Source organism: Acanthisitta chloris, unplaced genomic scaffold, assembly GCF_000695815.1.
Source record: "Acanthisitta chloris isolate BGI_N310 unplaced genomic scaffold, ASM69581v1 scaffold7221, whole genome shotgun sequence".
NCBI lineage: Eukaryota > Metazoa > Chordata > Aves > Passeriformes > Acanthisittidae > Acanthisitta > Acanthisitta chloris.
Genome location: NW_008654268.1, coordinates 78,927 through 97,377, shown reverse-complemented (window position 1 = coordinate 97,377; position 18,451 = coordinate 78,927). Strand labels below are relative to the sequence as shown.

General features: G+C 39.5%; 1 protein-coding gene across 1 annotated transcript in view; it reads right to left on the bottom strand.

Moving 5' to 3' along the window:
* Positions 1 to 14,913: 14,913 nt before the first annotated feature.
* Positions 14,914 to 18,451, bottom strand: part of YAP1 (Yes-associated protein 1) — an 80,378-nt gene continuing 76,840 nt past the window's right edge. The window contains exons 7-8 of the mRNA XM_009083419.1: positions 16,767 to 16,879; positions 14,914 to 16,149 (exon numbers count right to left, since the gene is read on the bottom strand). Of these exons, the coding sequence (XP_009081667.1) occupies positions 15,911 to 16,149; positions 16,767 to 16,879 (352 nt within the window). The 3' untranslated portion in view covers positions 14,914 to 15,910. The remainder of the gene's footprint in view (positions 16,150 to 16,766; positions 16,880 to 18,451) is intronic.

Genomic DNA, 18,451 nt, shown 5'->3' with positions numbered 1-18,451 from the left:
CGTAATAGAGGAATAGTACTCTTTGATGCACTTTGTCTGCCTTCCAAGGGACCTGTAAAGGCTTTTCTTCCCCTTTGCATAGGGACAAGGCAGTGGTTTGCCTGGGAGTTGGGAGGGGAGCAGACCTCCTAATGCTCTGCAGTTCATTCCCTCCTTCATATACAAGTGAACAGGGGGAGGGAAGGAGGAAGCTGAGCCAACTTCTGGGGATGCAGCAGCTGAAGATCCAGTTAAAGCTGCCAGAGAGATTTCTTCCTTATTTACTACTGTAAAATAAAATACAATTGCCAAGAATTTAGTTAATCTGTCATAAAAAAATCAATTGCCTTAGAAGGCTGATGCTTTTCTTTGTATCACTGCAAATAACAAATCCTTTTGCTGTTTCAACATTGGTGGCATGGAAGTTTTAGCAACTAACAAAGAAAGCTAAAGTAACCACACTAAATTTGTAAGTATGCACTGTGAACAACATAAAAATAGCTTAGGATGCTAGACTCATTCCAAAGCAAACACAACTTAAAAATAATGAAGCTAAAGTTAAATTTAAAAGAAATCAGATATATTAAGATCCAGGAAATGTTAAGTAAAAAAATCCCTCACTATGCTCTGACTCTTAAAAAGTGTTTAAGGGATTTCTACTGAGCTAGGAATATTTTTTTAGTGTCTCATCTATATATTTTATTCTGTTTGAGATTCTGACATTTACAAATGTTTAACATTGGGCATTTATGAAGCAATTAAGCATTTAGAAATGGTCGTTCCCAATTGCTATTATGGCTGGAGCATTTTTTAGGAGGCAAAGGATTGAATCATAGAATCACAGAATTTAAGGGTTGGAATGGACCTTACAGATCATCTAGTCCCAACCCCCCCTGCCATGGGCAGAGACATCTCCTCACTAGATCAGGTTGCTCAAGGCTTCATCCAGCCTGGTCTTGAACACTGCCTGGGTTGTGGCAGCCATCACATCCCTAAGCAACCTGTGCCAATGTCTCACCAGCCTTATAGTAAAAAACTTTTTCCTCACATCTAACATAGACTTTCCCTTTTCCCCTTTCTATAATGAGAATCTCTTCTGGTTTTCAAAACATCACCAAGCAGATATTCATGTTGTATATTTGGGGTCCATGCTTATATATAATTGGTGTGGTTGGTAAGGCCTCAAAGCTTCTGAATTGCTGTTGGAATCATCTCATTCACCTGAGGGCCATGGTTTGGTGGACAGATTAGCTAATGCTGCTATGTAGGATGCAATTGCTTCTCTTTTTTTTAATGCCAGCAGCTGGTGCAAACTCAATATCTTTAAAAAATAGTTATTGAGTATTTTCTGCTTTCCTTAGTGATTTTTATTTAATCATAATTTTCCATAAAGGTGGGTTGAGAGTGCCATTCTGCTTGGGAGAAGGAATGGAAAGACTACTGCTTCAGTTAGGACTGGATGCATCCATTTCAAATTACTTTGGGTTGGAAAAAGTAGCAGAATTAGGACAGAAGAAAAAATGGGAAAGACCATAAAGCAAATAACAATAATAAAAAAAATCAGTTATAATTTATAGACTGTTCATTTATTGTGAAGGAGAAGAGATGAAGTCCTAGCTTTTTCTGTGTGAAAAGAAAAGATGCTTCGGGGGCAGCTGTTGAAGTATCTGGCACCCTGGCAGGAAGACAGATGTTTCAAAGTATGTTGGTATTGTAGCATTCAAATCACTTTTCAATTCCTTCCAGATCTTTTAACGCAAAGGTGAAATTTACCCTGCAAAGGGAAGGTTAAAAACATGGAAGTATTCATCAAGCAAAACTGGATCCTCTTTGTTGGAGGTCCCGTACACAGATCTGTGATTTACTGTAGGCTGGAAGCAACGTTTAGAGTTCCCTGTCACGGCTCTTAATTATGTTGTGCAGAGCTCCAAGCTTATTTAAAGTTGTAGCAGACAAGTATAATTTGGGTGTTTAGGATCAGGGTGATTCACTCAGCCACACGAAAACCCATGGCCTGTACTGGCAGGGGGACAGTTCAAGGTCTGCTGAGAGAGGACTCTGCTGGTATCGACTTTATCTATTCTCTGACATTACTTAAAGCCAAAACCAAGGAACAATTTGAAAGAAATAGATGTAAATGAATTACTACTATAAATCAGTTGAAAAAAATGCAGCTAAGTTGCTTTTAGAGGCTGTACCTCCTACTGCCCCCTTGGCTGTTTCAATTTTGTTTTTCCCAGACAGAAAAATAAGGTAGAACCTAAAACAACAATCCCATTATTTAGTTGTAATTTATGGCACAGCAATAGTTGTCCAAAAGGATGCTGGATTACCTAACTCTATGTTTGCTTTTACATTCTGTAATGATGCACTTAATTCAGTATTTCTTAAGTTTTAACTATGGTTATGCTTTGATAATTGAGCTACAGCCTGGGAATGGGATACATTTCTGACACCTGGCCATCACACCCTCCACTAAAGAAACACAGCAAGGTAACATCATAACTTTTTTTGTAAATGATGTAGAGACTCCATATACCTACTGAATGGATGAATCGAGCAATTTACCTTTCATCGCAAACATTTTAAAGCAGCTTTACAGGATTAGTAAACTTCATGGGAAATATCAGATGAATGACTGTGCTCTCATTGAAGTAATTGTACTGAGCATGACTGCATGCTTACTGACACCTTTGCAACCACTTTTTTCAGACCTCAAACTGACACCAGATTCCCGTTTCCCTCACCTCACTAGACAGAATGGCACTAACAGGTTTATACTGAACAGTGAACACAGTTGAAGAACATCCCAGGGAGAATTTTCCAGGATCTGTACTACCTGTGGTAACTAATTTCTACACCTGTGGTGTGACTTGCTAGAATTTTTCTTCTGCTTTTCATAGAAAAAGCTGTGTAGCTTCTATAACACCAGAGTTCAGGCACCTTCTGGTACAAATGAGAGACACCAAGCTGGCCAGGGCATCCCAGAGTTTCATGGCAGATGCAAGCATTGCTAAGCCCATGCAGGTGACACCATTGACAAGCTATGCTCCTACAGAAGGCACTTGCACTTTAAGGAAATATTTGGGTACTCCTTAACCCTACATATTTTTTGTGGATGCCTCTCAAGAATGACTTGTTAGCTTGCAAAATGAAAGAAACCTTGAAATGATTTGATAAAGCAAGTTACCTTCACAGTGGTAAATTAGCTATACCTATTTTGCAGGTGAAATATGTAAAGGGAAGAAGTTTGCCAGAAGTCTCTGTGCTCTATTACAGTTCAGGGCTTGGCCTGTGATCCTGTGCAATACCCCTGCCCATCCACTCATGAGTGACTACTTCACTAGTCAGAAGTATCAAATGACTGGTTTTGCTGCTTGCTTTCCCACACAAAGCAAACTAGAAAAGCTTGCTTGCACAAAATGACTATATTATTAATCTCTTATTTTCCATATCAAGCAATCAGGAGAATCAGTGCATTTTGTACATCAGGCATCCTGATTGCTGTTATCAGCTGCAGGCTGGGTATCATACAGTTAATAACTGCAGAAAGATGGTGTGTTGTCTTTTGTGCAAGACAGACACACACGGTGCTAAGGAGTTCTCTGCTAACTGGACTCAAACACTACTTGTAGGGAACAAAGTGTTCCCATCCCTCTATCCAAAAATAGAAACGGGAGAGACAATACTTCTTCAGCTATTTGCCAAAATGATAAGGGAGATGAACAAAACCCACTCCCAGCTCTAGTTTAAGCTCACCAAAACACTGCTTTTCCTATTCCAGTGCTGATGCCAGTGATCCCAAACTCCTGAAAGTCCCACCCCATCTATGTGGGGCAGCAAGAAGCAGCAATGCTAACTTGTCTGCATTTTAAAATAAAATCATTTGAGGGACAAAAAAATATGCTAGTGAACTTCTGAAGGAAGTGACAGACTCTTTGATGGCAACACCTAAATCGGCATGCCCAGGCCTGAAACCCCACCTCTCGTGTGTTGTTGGATGTACATTTAGGTCACTGAAGTACATCTTCAGGGAGGGGCTGTCTCCTGAAAGCTTCAAGATACATTGCTTCCTGTCTCCCTAATCAGCTGTGCAATGGGGTAAATTTAGAAACAAAAGGCGGTGCAGCAGTGCTGGCAAATGTGTTTAGTGCACATTGAAACCTGTTTTGGAAAAGTCAGAACAGGTCGTGCATGTCTCCAGTGCAGGCTCTGAGCAAAATAACAAATGACTTGCATACATTTAGCACCTTTCATCCTGAGAGAGCTTGCAGTACTTTACATAACAGGAGTTATCGCCTACCCACCCATGAACAGGCACCTGTGGAAGGCAGGGCAGGCTGCACGGGCCAGATGGGGCACAAGCATTTTAAAGAGGCAAGTGAAGACGATCATCTCCTCTCTTCAAACACACAGCAGTAATTTAGGTGGGCACATGAATTAGCCAGTTTGGAGTTCAGCCAGGAAAACAGTGTATGAAATAGCCCTTGCTTGGCAATAAGTACAATGAATTACTTAATGATCCTGAGCCAAACACAGAGCATTTCATCTTAACTTACTGAAATTGCTCCCAAACATGTTTATATTCCAAAAAATTCCCTTTCAAGTCTCATGAAGTTTATTTATTCAGGGGCAGAATTTTGAACGGCATAAAATCAGCTACAGGGAAGACCTTCCTCAGCAGGGAAAAACTGGAAAAAAAGAAGTTGTAAAGAGAAAGTTTTGAGGTGAAGGGGGTGGGAAATATGCCACTCCCTTAAGGGAAATATATAACAGTAAACAAATGATGTGTAAGTCTGCAGGCCATCATTTTTACCACACTGCTCTGCAGTGAAGAACGTGCAAAAGACTGTTCCATTAGAAAAGACCACACACTTCTTCGGCTGGATATTTTCCCCTCTTACCCAGTTTGATGCTTTTGTTTTTGCCAAGACTGGTATCTGGGCTTAGCTTCAAGCTCATCAGTAGTTCCCCTACAGTTTCAGCCAAAAATATCTTTTCCACAAAGGCTGGATGATTTTCAGGATGATTTTACTTCTTTGCAGGAGGTTTTTCTCCTACTAAGTGGGAGCTGTGCTCAGTCTGTTGTATCTTGGCCACACTTGAACTTGACTTGCTGGGTTAATTCACAGACAGATTGCACACATGCAGTACATTTAGTTAGAAGACAGATAGCACTAAAACACCCTTAACCCCAGTGGAAACATTCTGTCCAGTTTATTAGAGCATTTGAGCTTAATTAAAGCCTGTAGGCTTTAATTTAATAGACAAAAAGAGCAGGTACCAAAGACATCTTAAACAGAGAAAAGAACCAGTGTTAGGAAACCAAAACTGGACAAATTTAAATAGCAAGTTGGTTCTCCCCCACCCCCTCCCATTTTTACACCATCAGTATGATTGTTCATTGTAAGGAATTACCAAAGTTTCAGAGTTAGAACTGAACCTACCTTGGCTAACAACAAATTGCAGGAGCAACGGGGGTTACCAGTCAGGAAAGGGTCCATTGATGTAAAACTCTGGGAACCTGCATTTTCTAACCTACTGCTTGAGCTCTAACAGTGGCCCCAATTCTTTGAGTTGGTGCACAGGAGTGAACTTCAGAGATCAGGTAGATCACCCAGCCACCCTGAGGCTGGGTCAGCTCCATCTCATTTTTGAGAGATGCTCATCTAACTTGTTCTTTGAATTCTGCCATGATAGAGCCACTATAGCCTCCTCAGGCACCCCAACAACACGTGCAGAAGAGTAAAAGGTTTTCCTAACCCAAAGTTTGCCTTACTCCAATGTAATTTCTCCTCTGCTCTAGGGATAATAGATTAATAGTAGCGGATGCTTTTTACTCGAAGATCATCTTTAACTATTTAATCAGCTTTCCTGTAGATAAATGGCCCAACTACTGTAATCTCACATTTTCCTCCTTATCACTGCTCTCCTCTGGACCATGTTCAGTCCCTGTCTTTCACCAAATGCTGTACCTAAAAGGCTGACCAGCACTCCACCTGCTCACTGATATGAACCAGCATAGGATTCCTTTGTGTCCTTTGTATTTGCATTTGTGCGTCTCATGAGAGCATATGCATTTATCTGTCAGTTAAATAACAGATGAATCAATTTTTTTATGTTCTCCTGAGCCACAACAGCAATTTTATCTACTGAGCTACTAGGTCCTAATCTTCGGTTTCTTTAGTTGACTACTTCTGGGTACATACTTGTGTGTATGTATTGGTTTATCTTGATTGGTTTGCCTCCATTTATTTCTCCAAACACTTCACTGTCTGACCTTGTCTTATAGCACACTTGGAGCCCTCTGAATTTTGTGTATTTCTAAACACAATCCACAAATATATGCAAATGTATTTATATAAATGCATAACATGCAAAAATCTCAGCTGAGATCTGAGTATTTGAATAACACAGAAAGTATATAGATGACACAATGGAGGAAAAAAAAAAGCCAAAGATAGTAGCCAGTGGAGTCAGTGCTAAAAGCAGTTAGAGCATTCCGTTTGCTTGTTATGAGGTATAAAAATCTCTTTGTTCCAGTAGCAGATGAGGTTCAGTGCAAGCACAGCATGGAGTCCAAAGGGCTGATTCAAAATCTAAAGTCACAGAATCAGAGGATCATTATGCTTGGAAAAGACCTCCAAGATCATTGAGTCCAATCTTGAACTCACCATCACCATGCCAACTAAACCATAGCACAAAGTGCCACATCCAGTCATTTCTTGAACACTTTCAGGGATGGTGACACCACCACTTCCCTTGGGTGCTGAGGGTGTACTTGATCCCCTCATCCAGATCATTGATAAAGATATTAAACAGGACTAACCCCAGTGCTGAGACCTAGGGAACACCACTGCCAGCAGGATATAACTCCATTCACCACCACCTTCTGGACCCAGCCATCCTGGCAGTTTTTTACCCAGAGAAGAGCACACCTGTCCACGCCATGAGCAGCCAGTTTCTCCAGAAGAATGCTGTGGGAAATGGTGTCAAAGGCTTTATTGAAGGACAACACAACATCCACAGCCTTTCCCTCATCCACTAGGCAGAACATCTGGTCATAAAAGATCAGGTTGGTCAAGCAGGACCTGCCTTTCCTAAACCCATGCTTCCCAGACTTCTGGCTTCAAAAGCATCCTGAATCCACTTCAAATGCCTGGATGTCAACTTGTCATTTTATATTTCAGTGCTGCTGTTCTAACAAAGACATACCTAGCAAGAAACAGCCTTTCCCTCATCCACTAGGCAGAACATCTGGTCATAAAAGATCAGGTTGGTCAAGCAGGACCTGCCTTTCCTAAACCCATGCTTCCCAGACTTCTGGCTTCAAAAGCATCCTGAATCCACTTCAAATGCCTGGATGTCAACTTGTCATTTTATATTTCAGTGCTGCTGTTCTAACAAAGACATACCTAGCAAGAAAGTCAGAGCACAGAAATAGTTATACAAGTGTGGAATAAATCCACATGCTAATACATTTTAGAACAGTCTAGGCCCACCCATGGAGGCAGCTTAAATCTTCAAAAACAAAAGAAACCCCAGCAACTGTCATGGGATATTAGGGATGGGGAAGTAATCCAAAAACATCTTAATCCCTACTTAAAAAGAATAACTCAGGCAAGTAGCACAGTATGTGCTACGTATCAGTGGAACATGGTGCTTGGTTGTATTAGGCACCCATTAGAGGTTTAATCCCTGCCATGAGTGAACACTTTGCTCAATAATGTACAGTTCTCTGTCAGCACACATAGACATCGCTTGTGTTTGTGTATGCACATACATGACTCTGCAGTTACAGAATGCACACACACACTATGGTGAATAGCATGGATTACACATTAAACTTCAAGGTATACTTCATCTGATCTGCAGCCAACGTCCTGTCTGTCCCGGCTTAAAAGCAAAAGGTGCACTCTCACAGGGGGCAGTGACTGGCAACCCAACTTCTCTTAGCTCAAAACACTTTGGTCTGGGGCTTTTTTTGTATGCAAGGTACCTTTCAGACCCAAAAAGCTGACTACTCAAGACTGGTTTCTTGAGAGGCAGCACAGTGGAATAACATGTATGTTCATATTCTCTCTCAATATTCACCTTGATTTTTCAATTGAAATGCTTCTGCATCACACCTTATAACCCAAATGTTTTAAAATAAGTAACAACCATGCAGACTTTATAACTAGGAAGGCACTTTTACTGTTGGGGTTTTTCCCCCCCGTGAAGCCTAGAACAAATATAATGCTCATGAGAATAAGTTGTCTTTAGGCAGGAAATTAGTATTTATCTACAGAGTGTCTATATATAGATACTCAAATGCATATAGCATTACTCTCTGCCTGTATATATGTATAATGATGCAAGACTTTTTCCCCCACCTCACACTCATGATCAATCAATGTACTTTTACATCTGAAAAATTACTCTGGCTTCCCAGAAGCAGCTCAACAGGAAAGTTCAATATAAGAAACCACTAAAAACCTAAGGACTTAGGCACAAAGTTTCAAGGTAACTGGTGAGCAGCAGATGAGAGCTAACTTTGAGTCAGCTCAACCCTTCCTACTGAGTGTCCACATAGTAGTGAAAACCATCGTTTGATATGCACTAACATATTACCTTTCTATAATGTACTTATGAGTTTAACCTAGTAGAATCAGATACATATCTTACACTGCACTGCAAAAGTTACATTCATATGTGGTGATGCCACTGAGTAGAAGAGCCCCTGAACAGCACAGCTTGAGCATGAATTAACAGGAAGCACTTAATACTGTACCCTCAAAGCATTTTGCAAACAGTAACATTTCAGTGCTCCCAGGACCCAAGTAAAACCATGCAGGCAGCTTTCTTGGGAAATAGCAGAATGCCTTGCTTAAATGCTCAGCAGAAAGTCAGATGTGCCACTACAAGGTGGGAGCTGTTGTTATTCAGGGCAATGCATACCCAGGGAGATTGTACCTGACTGCATTTTAAACCCCATCTTTACCCTTTGTTTCAGTTGTCACCAGTGCATTCACTTCAATAAAATGGCTATCTCTTAGATGTTAGTGACATTAAAAATAAAATGCAAGCAAATGTGAAGAAACAAGTTCACCAGATGTCTTCACTTTGTTAGAAGTGAGACATTTCCAAGAGCAGCTAAGAAATGCTGGCCTCATGCAGGTCTGCTTCCTTCTATTTTCATGGATCTCACCAGACTCCGTTATTTTATTCGTCAAGGTGATGATAAAGCAAAATCCATGTATCACAACAGTAAACTTCACAAGCAGAGATGACAGTTGTAAGGAACCTGAGCCTTACTGCAATCATGAATTTTCATGTAAAACCAGTTTATTTTCCAAACCATGGCTAGTATATGGATGAGAGAAACTTGCATACTGATATTACTGTTTGGGTGACAGGTTTTCCAGCATCTTGCCACTAAGCTGCAAAGAGAAGTTCTGCTTCTCAGTGATCTACTGGTGCTTATCACATTCAGATTACTTCTCAGAAGAATCTATATCCATAGAAAGATTACCATATCCTGAAAGCCTGTTTACAGGAGCAAAGGAAAGATGTGTCTTAAGTGAAAAAACAAAAATTAAGACATAAAGGAAGAGACACAGTTTTACACACTGGACAATATAAATCTAAACCCCAGAGCTTTAGTTGCTAGAATCACCTGTGGGCAGGGATGAAGGCAGTGGCAGGTACAGGCAGTGGCAGAGGAGCTTCAACAAGTCCAGCAGTTGTCACTGACACTGCTCTCAGCAGCAGCCCAAATCCCTCCTGTACAGCAAGAGTAAGGCTGCCCCACAGGCTTTGCTTTTGACAGCAACTTCTTGGACTACACAGGTATCAATAACCTCTTTTAGGCTGAAGGCCACTGGTCTAACCAGAAGGGATCTCTGCCATTTGCTGTGAGGTAATCACCATGAAAATCACACCATTTCTTAGCAGTGTGGGTCTGGGATTTTGTCATACACATACATAACCAGTTGTCTCATTTTGACTGTAGGCTCTGAAAGTCCAGGATTACAGCTGAACCTCTCAGAGGCCTCTGGGTCACTCTTCAACAGTGGATGATGGGTATGAAAGGATTACATAGCTTGGCAAAGTCTGAAAAGGGTCCCTTGTCAGTCAAGGGAGCTGAGACAATTCTATTTGGATGCCTAACAATGAAACTATGAGAGAAAGACTGAATCAAACTGCTAGCTTAAAAAACCCATCTGCATTAACATCAGGTTGAAGTGCTGGGTAGGAGTCCTTCAGCCAGCATGGTGGCACACCTTGCCCCTGCTAGGACAGCTGACTGCAGAAATCAGAGTAATGAAATAGCCAAATTTTACATTCTCAAACAAGAACAGGAACCCACATCATGCAAAAAAACTTGTGCTTGACAATAATCACCCTGTCACAGGGGTTGAGAAGCATCATGTTTGGAGTCAGACTCTAATTCCTGTGTTATATTACAGGCTTTAAACAGGATGGTGGCTGCATTCCGGAGAGGAGATGCACTCCTCTGAGCATGAACAGCAGCACCTAGCACTACAATCCCAGCCTTTAGGCGTTAGGAAAGCTAAACTCACAGATGGCAAATAAAATAAATAATTTAAAACACGCTAAAGCAGCTCAGAAATAATGTATACAAGATGGAGGAGAAAGGGGCAATTCAGGTGAGATCTAACGTACCATTTTTATGGAGCTCTATTTTGCTGTTGCAGAAGATCGAAGAAAAAGCCTTTTGAGTTGCTTCTGACCCTTCCCCTTAGGAAAAAACCACCAAAACCTGAAACACAAAAAACCAACCCACTTGCTAACAAAGACAGGAAAATTCAGTAAAATTACTTTGCCTCTCATGTTCATAGAAAGTACTATCAGAGTGACCAACTTAATTCCCACATAGAGAAAATAATACCAGCTAGTGACAGCTACATCTGTAGCATTCACTGCTACAACCTCTGCATTAAAGACAGAGGAGTAGGTCTGAAAAAGTAAAAATCATTAGTTTTCCGCAAAAACCATGAGGCAGCTTTGTCAGATGTACTGGTATTTACACATTTCTTATACCACATGCTTCCTCAATCTATAGAGAAAAACTTATTGGCTATTATATTCAAGAGACATTAAGTACTGTATGCAGTAGTTGGCACAAAGCTCTACCCTGTATTTTAAAGACAGTTTTGTTCTTCAGTTAGTGTTGGTTTTACCATTTCATGTTGACCAAGATCTCAGATAACCAGTTAGCAATAAGAAATGGTGACAACAAGGGGCAAAAAGCAGATGTTTACTCTTGAACAGAACATAAGAACTATGGATGCTGATACTGGAAATTAAATCAACGGCCCCACTTTACCCGTGAATGCACCTCCAGAACAGGAGGTGCTACATAGACCATAGCCTGATCTCAAATAATTATTTTGTTACTGATCCAAGATGAAAAATGCTTTTTTGGCTAACTCACACTTGCTTCCTTGGAAGCATACTATTTCTGGCTTCCTGAAATGAATACTTTTTATTTTTAACTAAGTGCTGAAAATATTTCAAAGAGAATTGCCAAGTGAGCTTGGAACACCTGGACCAGATATCCTGCTTTGCTGTAATACAGTCTATTTAGGGCTGTCTCAGAAGGTCACTCATACTTCAACTACTGCAATATGTCACCACCTTATAAATGGGAGAGAGTGATATCAGCAAATAAAATTGGTGCCTTGTCATTCCCTGGCACTGGCCTTCTACTCCCAGGTGTGAGGTGTGATGTTAAGTTTAAATTTGAAGGATCTGGGTGACTAAAGCTGGCTCTGAACTCACAAGTACAAGAGAAACGGATAGAAGCAATAAGCCCAGGACCCTTAACTAAGAAAACACACAACTGCACTGAATTCCACAGGGTTGGGGCATCTCAGTGCTGCATAGTGGCAACTCTGGAACTGCTAAAATGCAAACCGTGCATGGCTTTGGCCATTCCAAATTGCACTACATTTAAAACACCAAACCACTGTTCAGAATTTCTGTTTTACAGTAGGTCAAAATTAATGAATCCTGTCAAGAGATTTTAAACTAAAATCTTCAGACACTTTCAAGGTATGTCATTACATATTTCACAATTCATAAGTCAAAACTTGGAAATGAAAATAGTGTGTCTTTATTGATAGTCTGCCACAAATTAATGCATAAACTTAGAGTTAGCCAAAAATGTATCTGCCACATGGGAAGATCCTGAACATGGCAAGCATATCTGCAGAAAGTGGACACTTTCTTCTAGTAGATAACCAGATGCTCTGTTACCAGCTCTCACTCAAGTGCCATATGCAATTAAAGTGTTGTTTTACACAAGCTGCACGAGGCTCAGCAGAGTCACTGTCTCTTCATTACTGCAGGCACACAGAGATGCACACTTTAATGTTAAGCCTTCACTGTCGTCAGTGGGCCTCGTTTGCCTCCTAGGTGAGCTTGCACACCATGTTTGCAGGACTGGAGTTTATGACTACAAAAGCAGTGACAAGGGGGACAAGAACAGATGCACTACAATAGGCATTCCAACAATTCAACGCATCCATCTTACCGAAGGAAATCATATCTTTACATACTACTGAATGTTAAAAACAAACAAAGATGTTTAAGCACAAAGTATATATTTATACCAAATAAAACAACTGAAAAAGTATTACATAAAGAAAAATAATGTAACAGAATGTACTTAAGTACCTAGCTTACAGTCATGCTCATATCTAAAAGTAACATTGGTAACTAATATATATAATTTTGGACATAATTCTCTAACATACAACATTCTAAATGTGGAGAGTATTTTTTCCAAGATACAGAACACAAATTATTTTACAGAGGCACACCTGTTAATTTGTATAAAAAAAAACAAAAACATGCTTGTAAGTGAAAAGGTCACTGTAGTACTAATTTACCATGTAGTGTTAATCATGTTGAAATCATTTCTTCTCCTTTTGCATTGGTGAGCGCCAACACTGAATGGTACAATATTTGATCCATACGGTTTACTGACACTGCAACCTGTTTCCAAGCAGTAGCCCTGCCTGAGTGTTAGCAGCACAGTACTGTACAGCCCCATCTGTCTGCATATAGTGTATTTATAACGAAAAGCTATTACAATTATTACAATGATTTGTTTCAATATATACATCAGTATAAAATACTACCCAAAACACTTTCGCATTTCAAACAATTTTAACCACTTCATCGAACAATGCATTTGCAGAATTAAAAAAAAAATATCCAAATTAATGTTGATTGCCAACAGTACAGCATCTCTATGGTATGTTTCTTACTAAATGAGAGAACGGAAATGCATTAAAATCAATTAAAATAAGTATCACAAAACATAATTAATGTTAGAGCAGTTCAAGGATTCCCAGTTTGTCAGTATCTACCCTAAGCAGTGCTACCCAAATACAGTATAAGCCATTTAGTGTTTCTACAATGAGAATAAAACATTCAAATATTAAAGCTGTGACAAACACACAAAAGCAAGGAAAGAAAATTTGTTCTGTACTCATTTCTGTTGTAGCAAGGCACAGCATGTCAGGAGTGTGCACTCAGTGCATCAAATGTGCTATGACACCTGGATACAACTGTGGAAGACAAATGAAATGGAATCAACTCTGAATTTCCTTGCTGTTGTGGTTTTATGTCAGACCATTCAAGTTAAAACAACTTAGTGTCTTTTTTTTTTCCCCCAAAGGGAAGAAGAGAGAATTCATAATGAAATTGCAAAAATGCTACTAAAATCCCTATCTTGGACACAATACACTGCTTTAGGAGCTACTGTGTCATTGCACAATATAAGTGGCCTATTAATCACTGAATGATTGGTGTAGCAGAATATGTCACTGTGGATGTGTTTTAAAAATCAGTATTTTAAAACTTGCCTGTATCCCATAACAAGCTACAAGCAGTTTTGTGTATTTCAAACACTAACATCCTTATGCAAAGTACTAAATGTAAGTTTATAGTGGCAAATTTCAAATCTCTGCCTCTGCTGCTTAAGTTTATACAATGAGACTTGGTTCAGAGTTTTCGTTCTTTTTACAGTATCCTAAACCAGAACTATTAATGAAATATATATAAAAAAATCCAAATGGCAATAATAATATGGTTTTTTTTTTGTTTTGCTAATTCATTCGTAACTTGAAAAATAATCAGTGTGTTTAAGAAAAATGCAAAACAATAAACCCCAAAAAAATCTCTCCTCAGGAGAAGTCCTGCTAGCTGAGATTTTTTGCAAAACCAAGTTTCACACTTTACAATATCTTTATAGTCATGTTATACACCCTTGAAAATAAAGGCTCATGTTGAGAATGGTGACAGGCCCTTAATTATAGAGGTGTTAACTGGTGACACTATTTTTCATCATAAAAAAATCAAAAGCCCCACAAAAATTCATAGCTTATACTGAAAGTTTGATTCATGCTCATTTTGTTCATTTAAAAATACTCTTTGGAAACTGTGTCAACTCCTGCAGACAACTTAGTGATACATCTTTTCCTGTTAAAATAAAGATAATTCATATTCACCTCTACCCCATGCTAAACTCTACTACTAATATACACTCCATTACCTGCTCATGTCACCATCTAACACATATCTTTACATTCTTCTACATATAGTGTCCAGGGCTTATTTTTCACCAAAGAGAATTTGAAAACTGTTATGCTTAGAAGTTTTTATTGAGGATTTGTTTTTTGGTGTTCTAGCCTTTTCATTTCAACTTTAATAGTTCAGACTTTTTGTCCACGCTAGCTTAAGAGTTGCCATCATTTATTTTTTCTCATTAAGGATTTTTAAATCTAAACTCACTTAGAGATCAAAACTGAAAACCAGAAGAGATTAGATGCATGCAGTTTTAAAATGGTTTCTGCTACTTTCATTTAAAAATTGTACATATGACACAGGGTTCTAACTTTGACATTGCTGTAATCAAATTCTAATTCAAAATCTTGCAAATATACATGAAAAATAAGCCACTGGTCATGAAATCTAACGATTACATTCAAAGCTAGCCTTTAAAAAATAAAAAAGTTACAGGCAAAACATACTGGTTTATGTACTCACTAGCTTATCAGGCTACAATAGGCTTGTTTTAAGTATAAAAAAGCAGACAATTCAGATTTAAATAAGACTGTGTGAAATCAGAAAAAACCCTTAGATTTCACTATTAAAAAAACAAGAACACCTATCACTACTTCCCATCCTACAGCTACAGTTAAACCAACTAACAAAAATAAAGTGTTTTTGACAAACAAAAGTTAGGCTAGAATATGTGGCAACGATCAAAGTTCATATATGTTTCTATGTAAAATGACTCATGATTTACTATAACATAAAATATGAACAAGAGCACTTTGTGACTAATAAAAGAGCTACTAGTAGGAACACTTAATGCCAAACAGTCTTCAGCCCTCCTTTAAGTCGTATCTCCAAATCAGTATTGACTTCTTTTGACCAGATACATCATTTTTGGCTTGTCACCCCAGTATGTCGTGTTTTACCACTTGCCACAGGCAGCAGGAGACAACTAGCTGAGCAAACTACAAGCAGTGACATGCAGAAATTAACTCCCAAATCTGAGTACTTAGATAAAATGATACGCAAGCGCACACTAGGACAAAAGGAATGGCATTCGTCATCCAAGTAGGCTCATCATCCCTCCCCCCCCCTTGAACAGTAGTTGCAACAGCAATAGAAAAGATCAAGAAGATGTCTGTTCTTCAGAGTCAACTGTGGAAAAAAGTCAGCAATATATAACAGCAGCAATGGACAAGGAAGAGCAAAACGAAAGAATCTTGTTGAGTATTTGTTCATTTACTTTTTCTGAACACAAGCCAAAGTGTGTCACACTGGCTTGTTCTGAACTTCAGATTCAGATGTCCTAATCTCCTTAGATCCTTCACAGATTTAGAATTCAGTCTCCCTGAGGCCCCTATAACCAGGTAAGAAAACTCTCTTTATCTAGCTTGGTGGCTGCCAAGACAGATTCCATGTCATTAAGGATGTCAGAGCTCAAAGCTTCTTGCAGACTTGGCATCAGTTCTTCTCCTTCTATATTCATCCCATCTCCTTCCAGTGTCCCAAGGTCCACATTTGTCCCTGGAATGGCTTCAAGGTAGTCTGGGAAACGGTTCTGATGGGACGGTATGTTACTTTGGCTGATACTGTCACCTAGTTATAACACAAAGCAAGATGGATATTTAATATACTGAAGTACCAAACCTGCCATTTGTCAGGACAACTGGTTAAAGGTTAATCACGTATCTCTTGCATCATACAAGCAATGTAATTCATAGAAATCCATCACAAAACCCAAAGAGAACTCGAGTGCGTGTAGATGTACAAAGAACATGCCTTTGCTTCAAACTTCCACCTACTGACCCAAATCTCTACAGAACTTTGATGTCATTTAGCATAATTTAAATTTTACACTTAAAGGACAAAGTCAATACTGAGTCAAATACAGTTTTGGAGTAGCATTAATAACATTGAATGAGCTACTACTCTTAGCTCTGAACAAACAGTGTTACTTCAAAAAGCAAATGGATGCTCAAATTCCTTGTAACAGGAGTGATACTGTTTATGAGCAATCCCTCACCTTCCCAATGGAGCTGATTATGTTTTCCATAAATCTAACGATAATATTTCTATTACAGAAATAGAAAAAATAGCACAAGGTGGAAAACAAAGCAAGAAGTATCCCAGCTTCTCAGAGCTGCTTATTTCTATTGCAAATGGGCACAAGTGTATTTGGAAAGCATTCACTAAATTTGTACACAAAACCAGACCTGTATCCATCTCATCAACACTGTTCAGGAAGTCATCTGGGGTTCTGGGTACACTGTAACTGCTCATGCTAAGTCCACTATCTGTGCTTTCATCTCTGGAGTGATATGTTCCACTGTAAAAGAAGAAAGGGAGAGAAAAAAATGAGGGCAGAGTACTGAAGAAAATAAAATAAAATAGATACTTGTTTTGAACTAATTTAAGGGCTTTAAAAATATTACTGTCATGAAAAATGCTCTATTCTAACAAAAAACCTGAAGCCTTTGCCTGTGTGACACCTGGGTTTTATTTTATGCAGGCCTTTTCCAATTAAAACCATATTATTTAGATTCAATTTAACTTGATGAGAGCATACTTAAGCAGCTTAAAAAAACTCCCCACTTGTGTTCTTCATAATTTTAGTATTTTCACACCCACCCACAGCTAAAACCATTGAAAGCATCAGATAGTCTCTAATGATTATAAAAATAATAATGGTGCAGCCTTTCATACTTCCATAAAAATATTTCTAAGTACTAATGTCCCCATGTTTAATCAACCACTGAAGTGTATTTTTAGGTCACTGCTGTTATAAATAGTTGGAACTCTTTTAGCAATTCTTCAATTGCTTCCCACTGCTGCATTACTAGTCATTCAGTCATACATGTCAAGGCAAGAGAGCGCCCTAATATAAATCAAATACTGTACAGAAGCCATCCTGTAAACAAACCCTGCTCAGAACCATCTTGTTGACAGAACAGTTAACCAAACTGATGGCATGGGGCCTTACATGCCTTTGCTTTCTTACTCCCATCTTACTGCCAGAGGAGCAAGCAAGACCAAGAAAGCCACAGTGGGAACTTTGGGATGGGGTGGGGAAGCAGGCCAGTACATTGAGTTTACATAGCAAGGTTTCAGTAGCATGGGGTCTGCAGGGATGGACACTGTGACAAGGCACCAGGACCTGACCCCATGTCAGACCCACCCAGTTCCAGCTGGCTCCAAAAGCTGAGCCCATCAGTGACAGTAATGGTACTTTTGTGACAACATATTTAAGAGAGGGTAAAAATGCAGCACAGCAAATGGGAGAGAGGAATGACAGTATCTGAGAGGAACATCCCTGCAGGCAGCAAGGTCAGCAAAGAAGAAGGGGGAGGAGGTGCTCCAGGCACCAGAACAGAGATTCCCCTGCAGCCCATTGTGCAGGCTATGGTGAAGCAGCTGTCCCCCTGCAGCTCATGGTGGAGCAGAGATCCACCTGCAGTCGCTGTGCTGGAGCAGGTGGACGTGCCCCGAAGGAAACTGCAGTCCATGGAGAGCCCAAGCTGGAGCAGGCTCCTGGCAGGAGCTCCAGCCTGTGGAGAAGAACCCATGCTGGAGCAGGTTTGCTTCCAGAAGCTGTGGCCTGCATATGCAGCTGTAAAAGTACACCACTGCCTCCCCTACTCTGCATCTCCTAATATCCAATCTTCACAAAATATTTTCAAATCTGTATTTCTTCAGGTTGTGGTAGCATTCACTGAGAATCCTTACTGATTTTCCAGCCTACATACTAGATGAAGATCAACTAGATTTACTGCTCAAATTAGCATTTGAAGACATACTAACCCTCCTCATGATGTGCTTGTAATGTATATAGTATATGTCTTTTTGTCAAATATGAAGAACCAAAAAGATGATGAACAGCTATTCAACACTGGATGCCAGT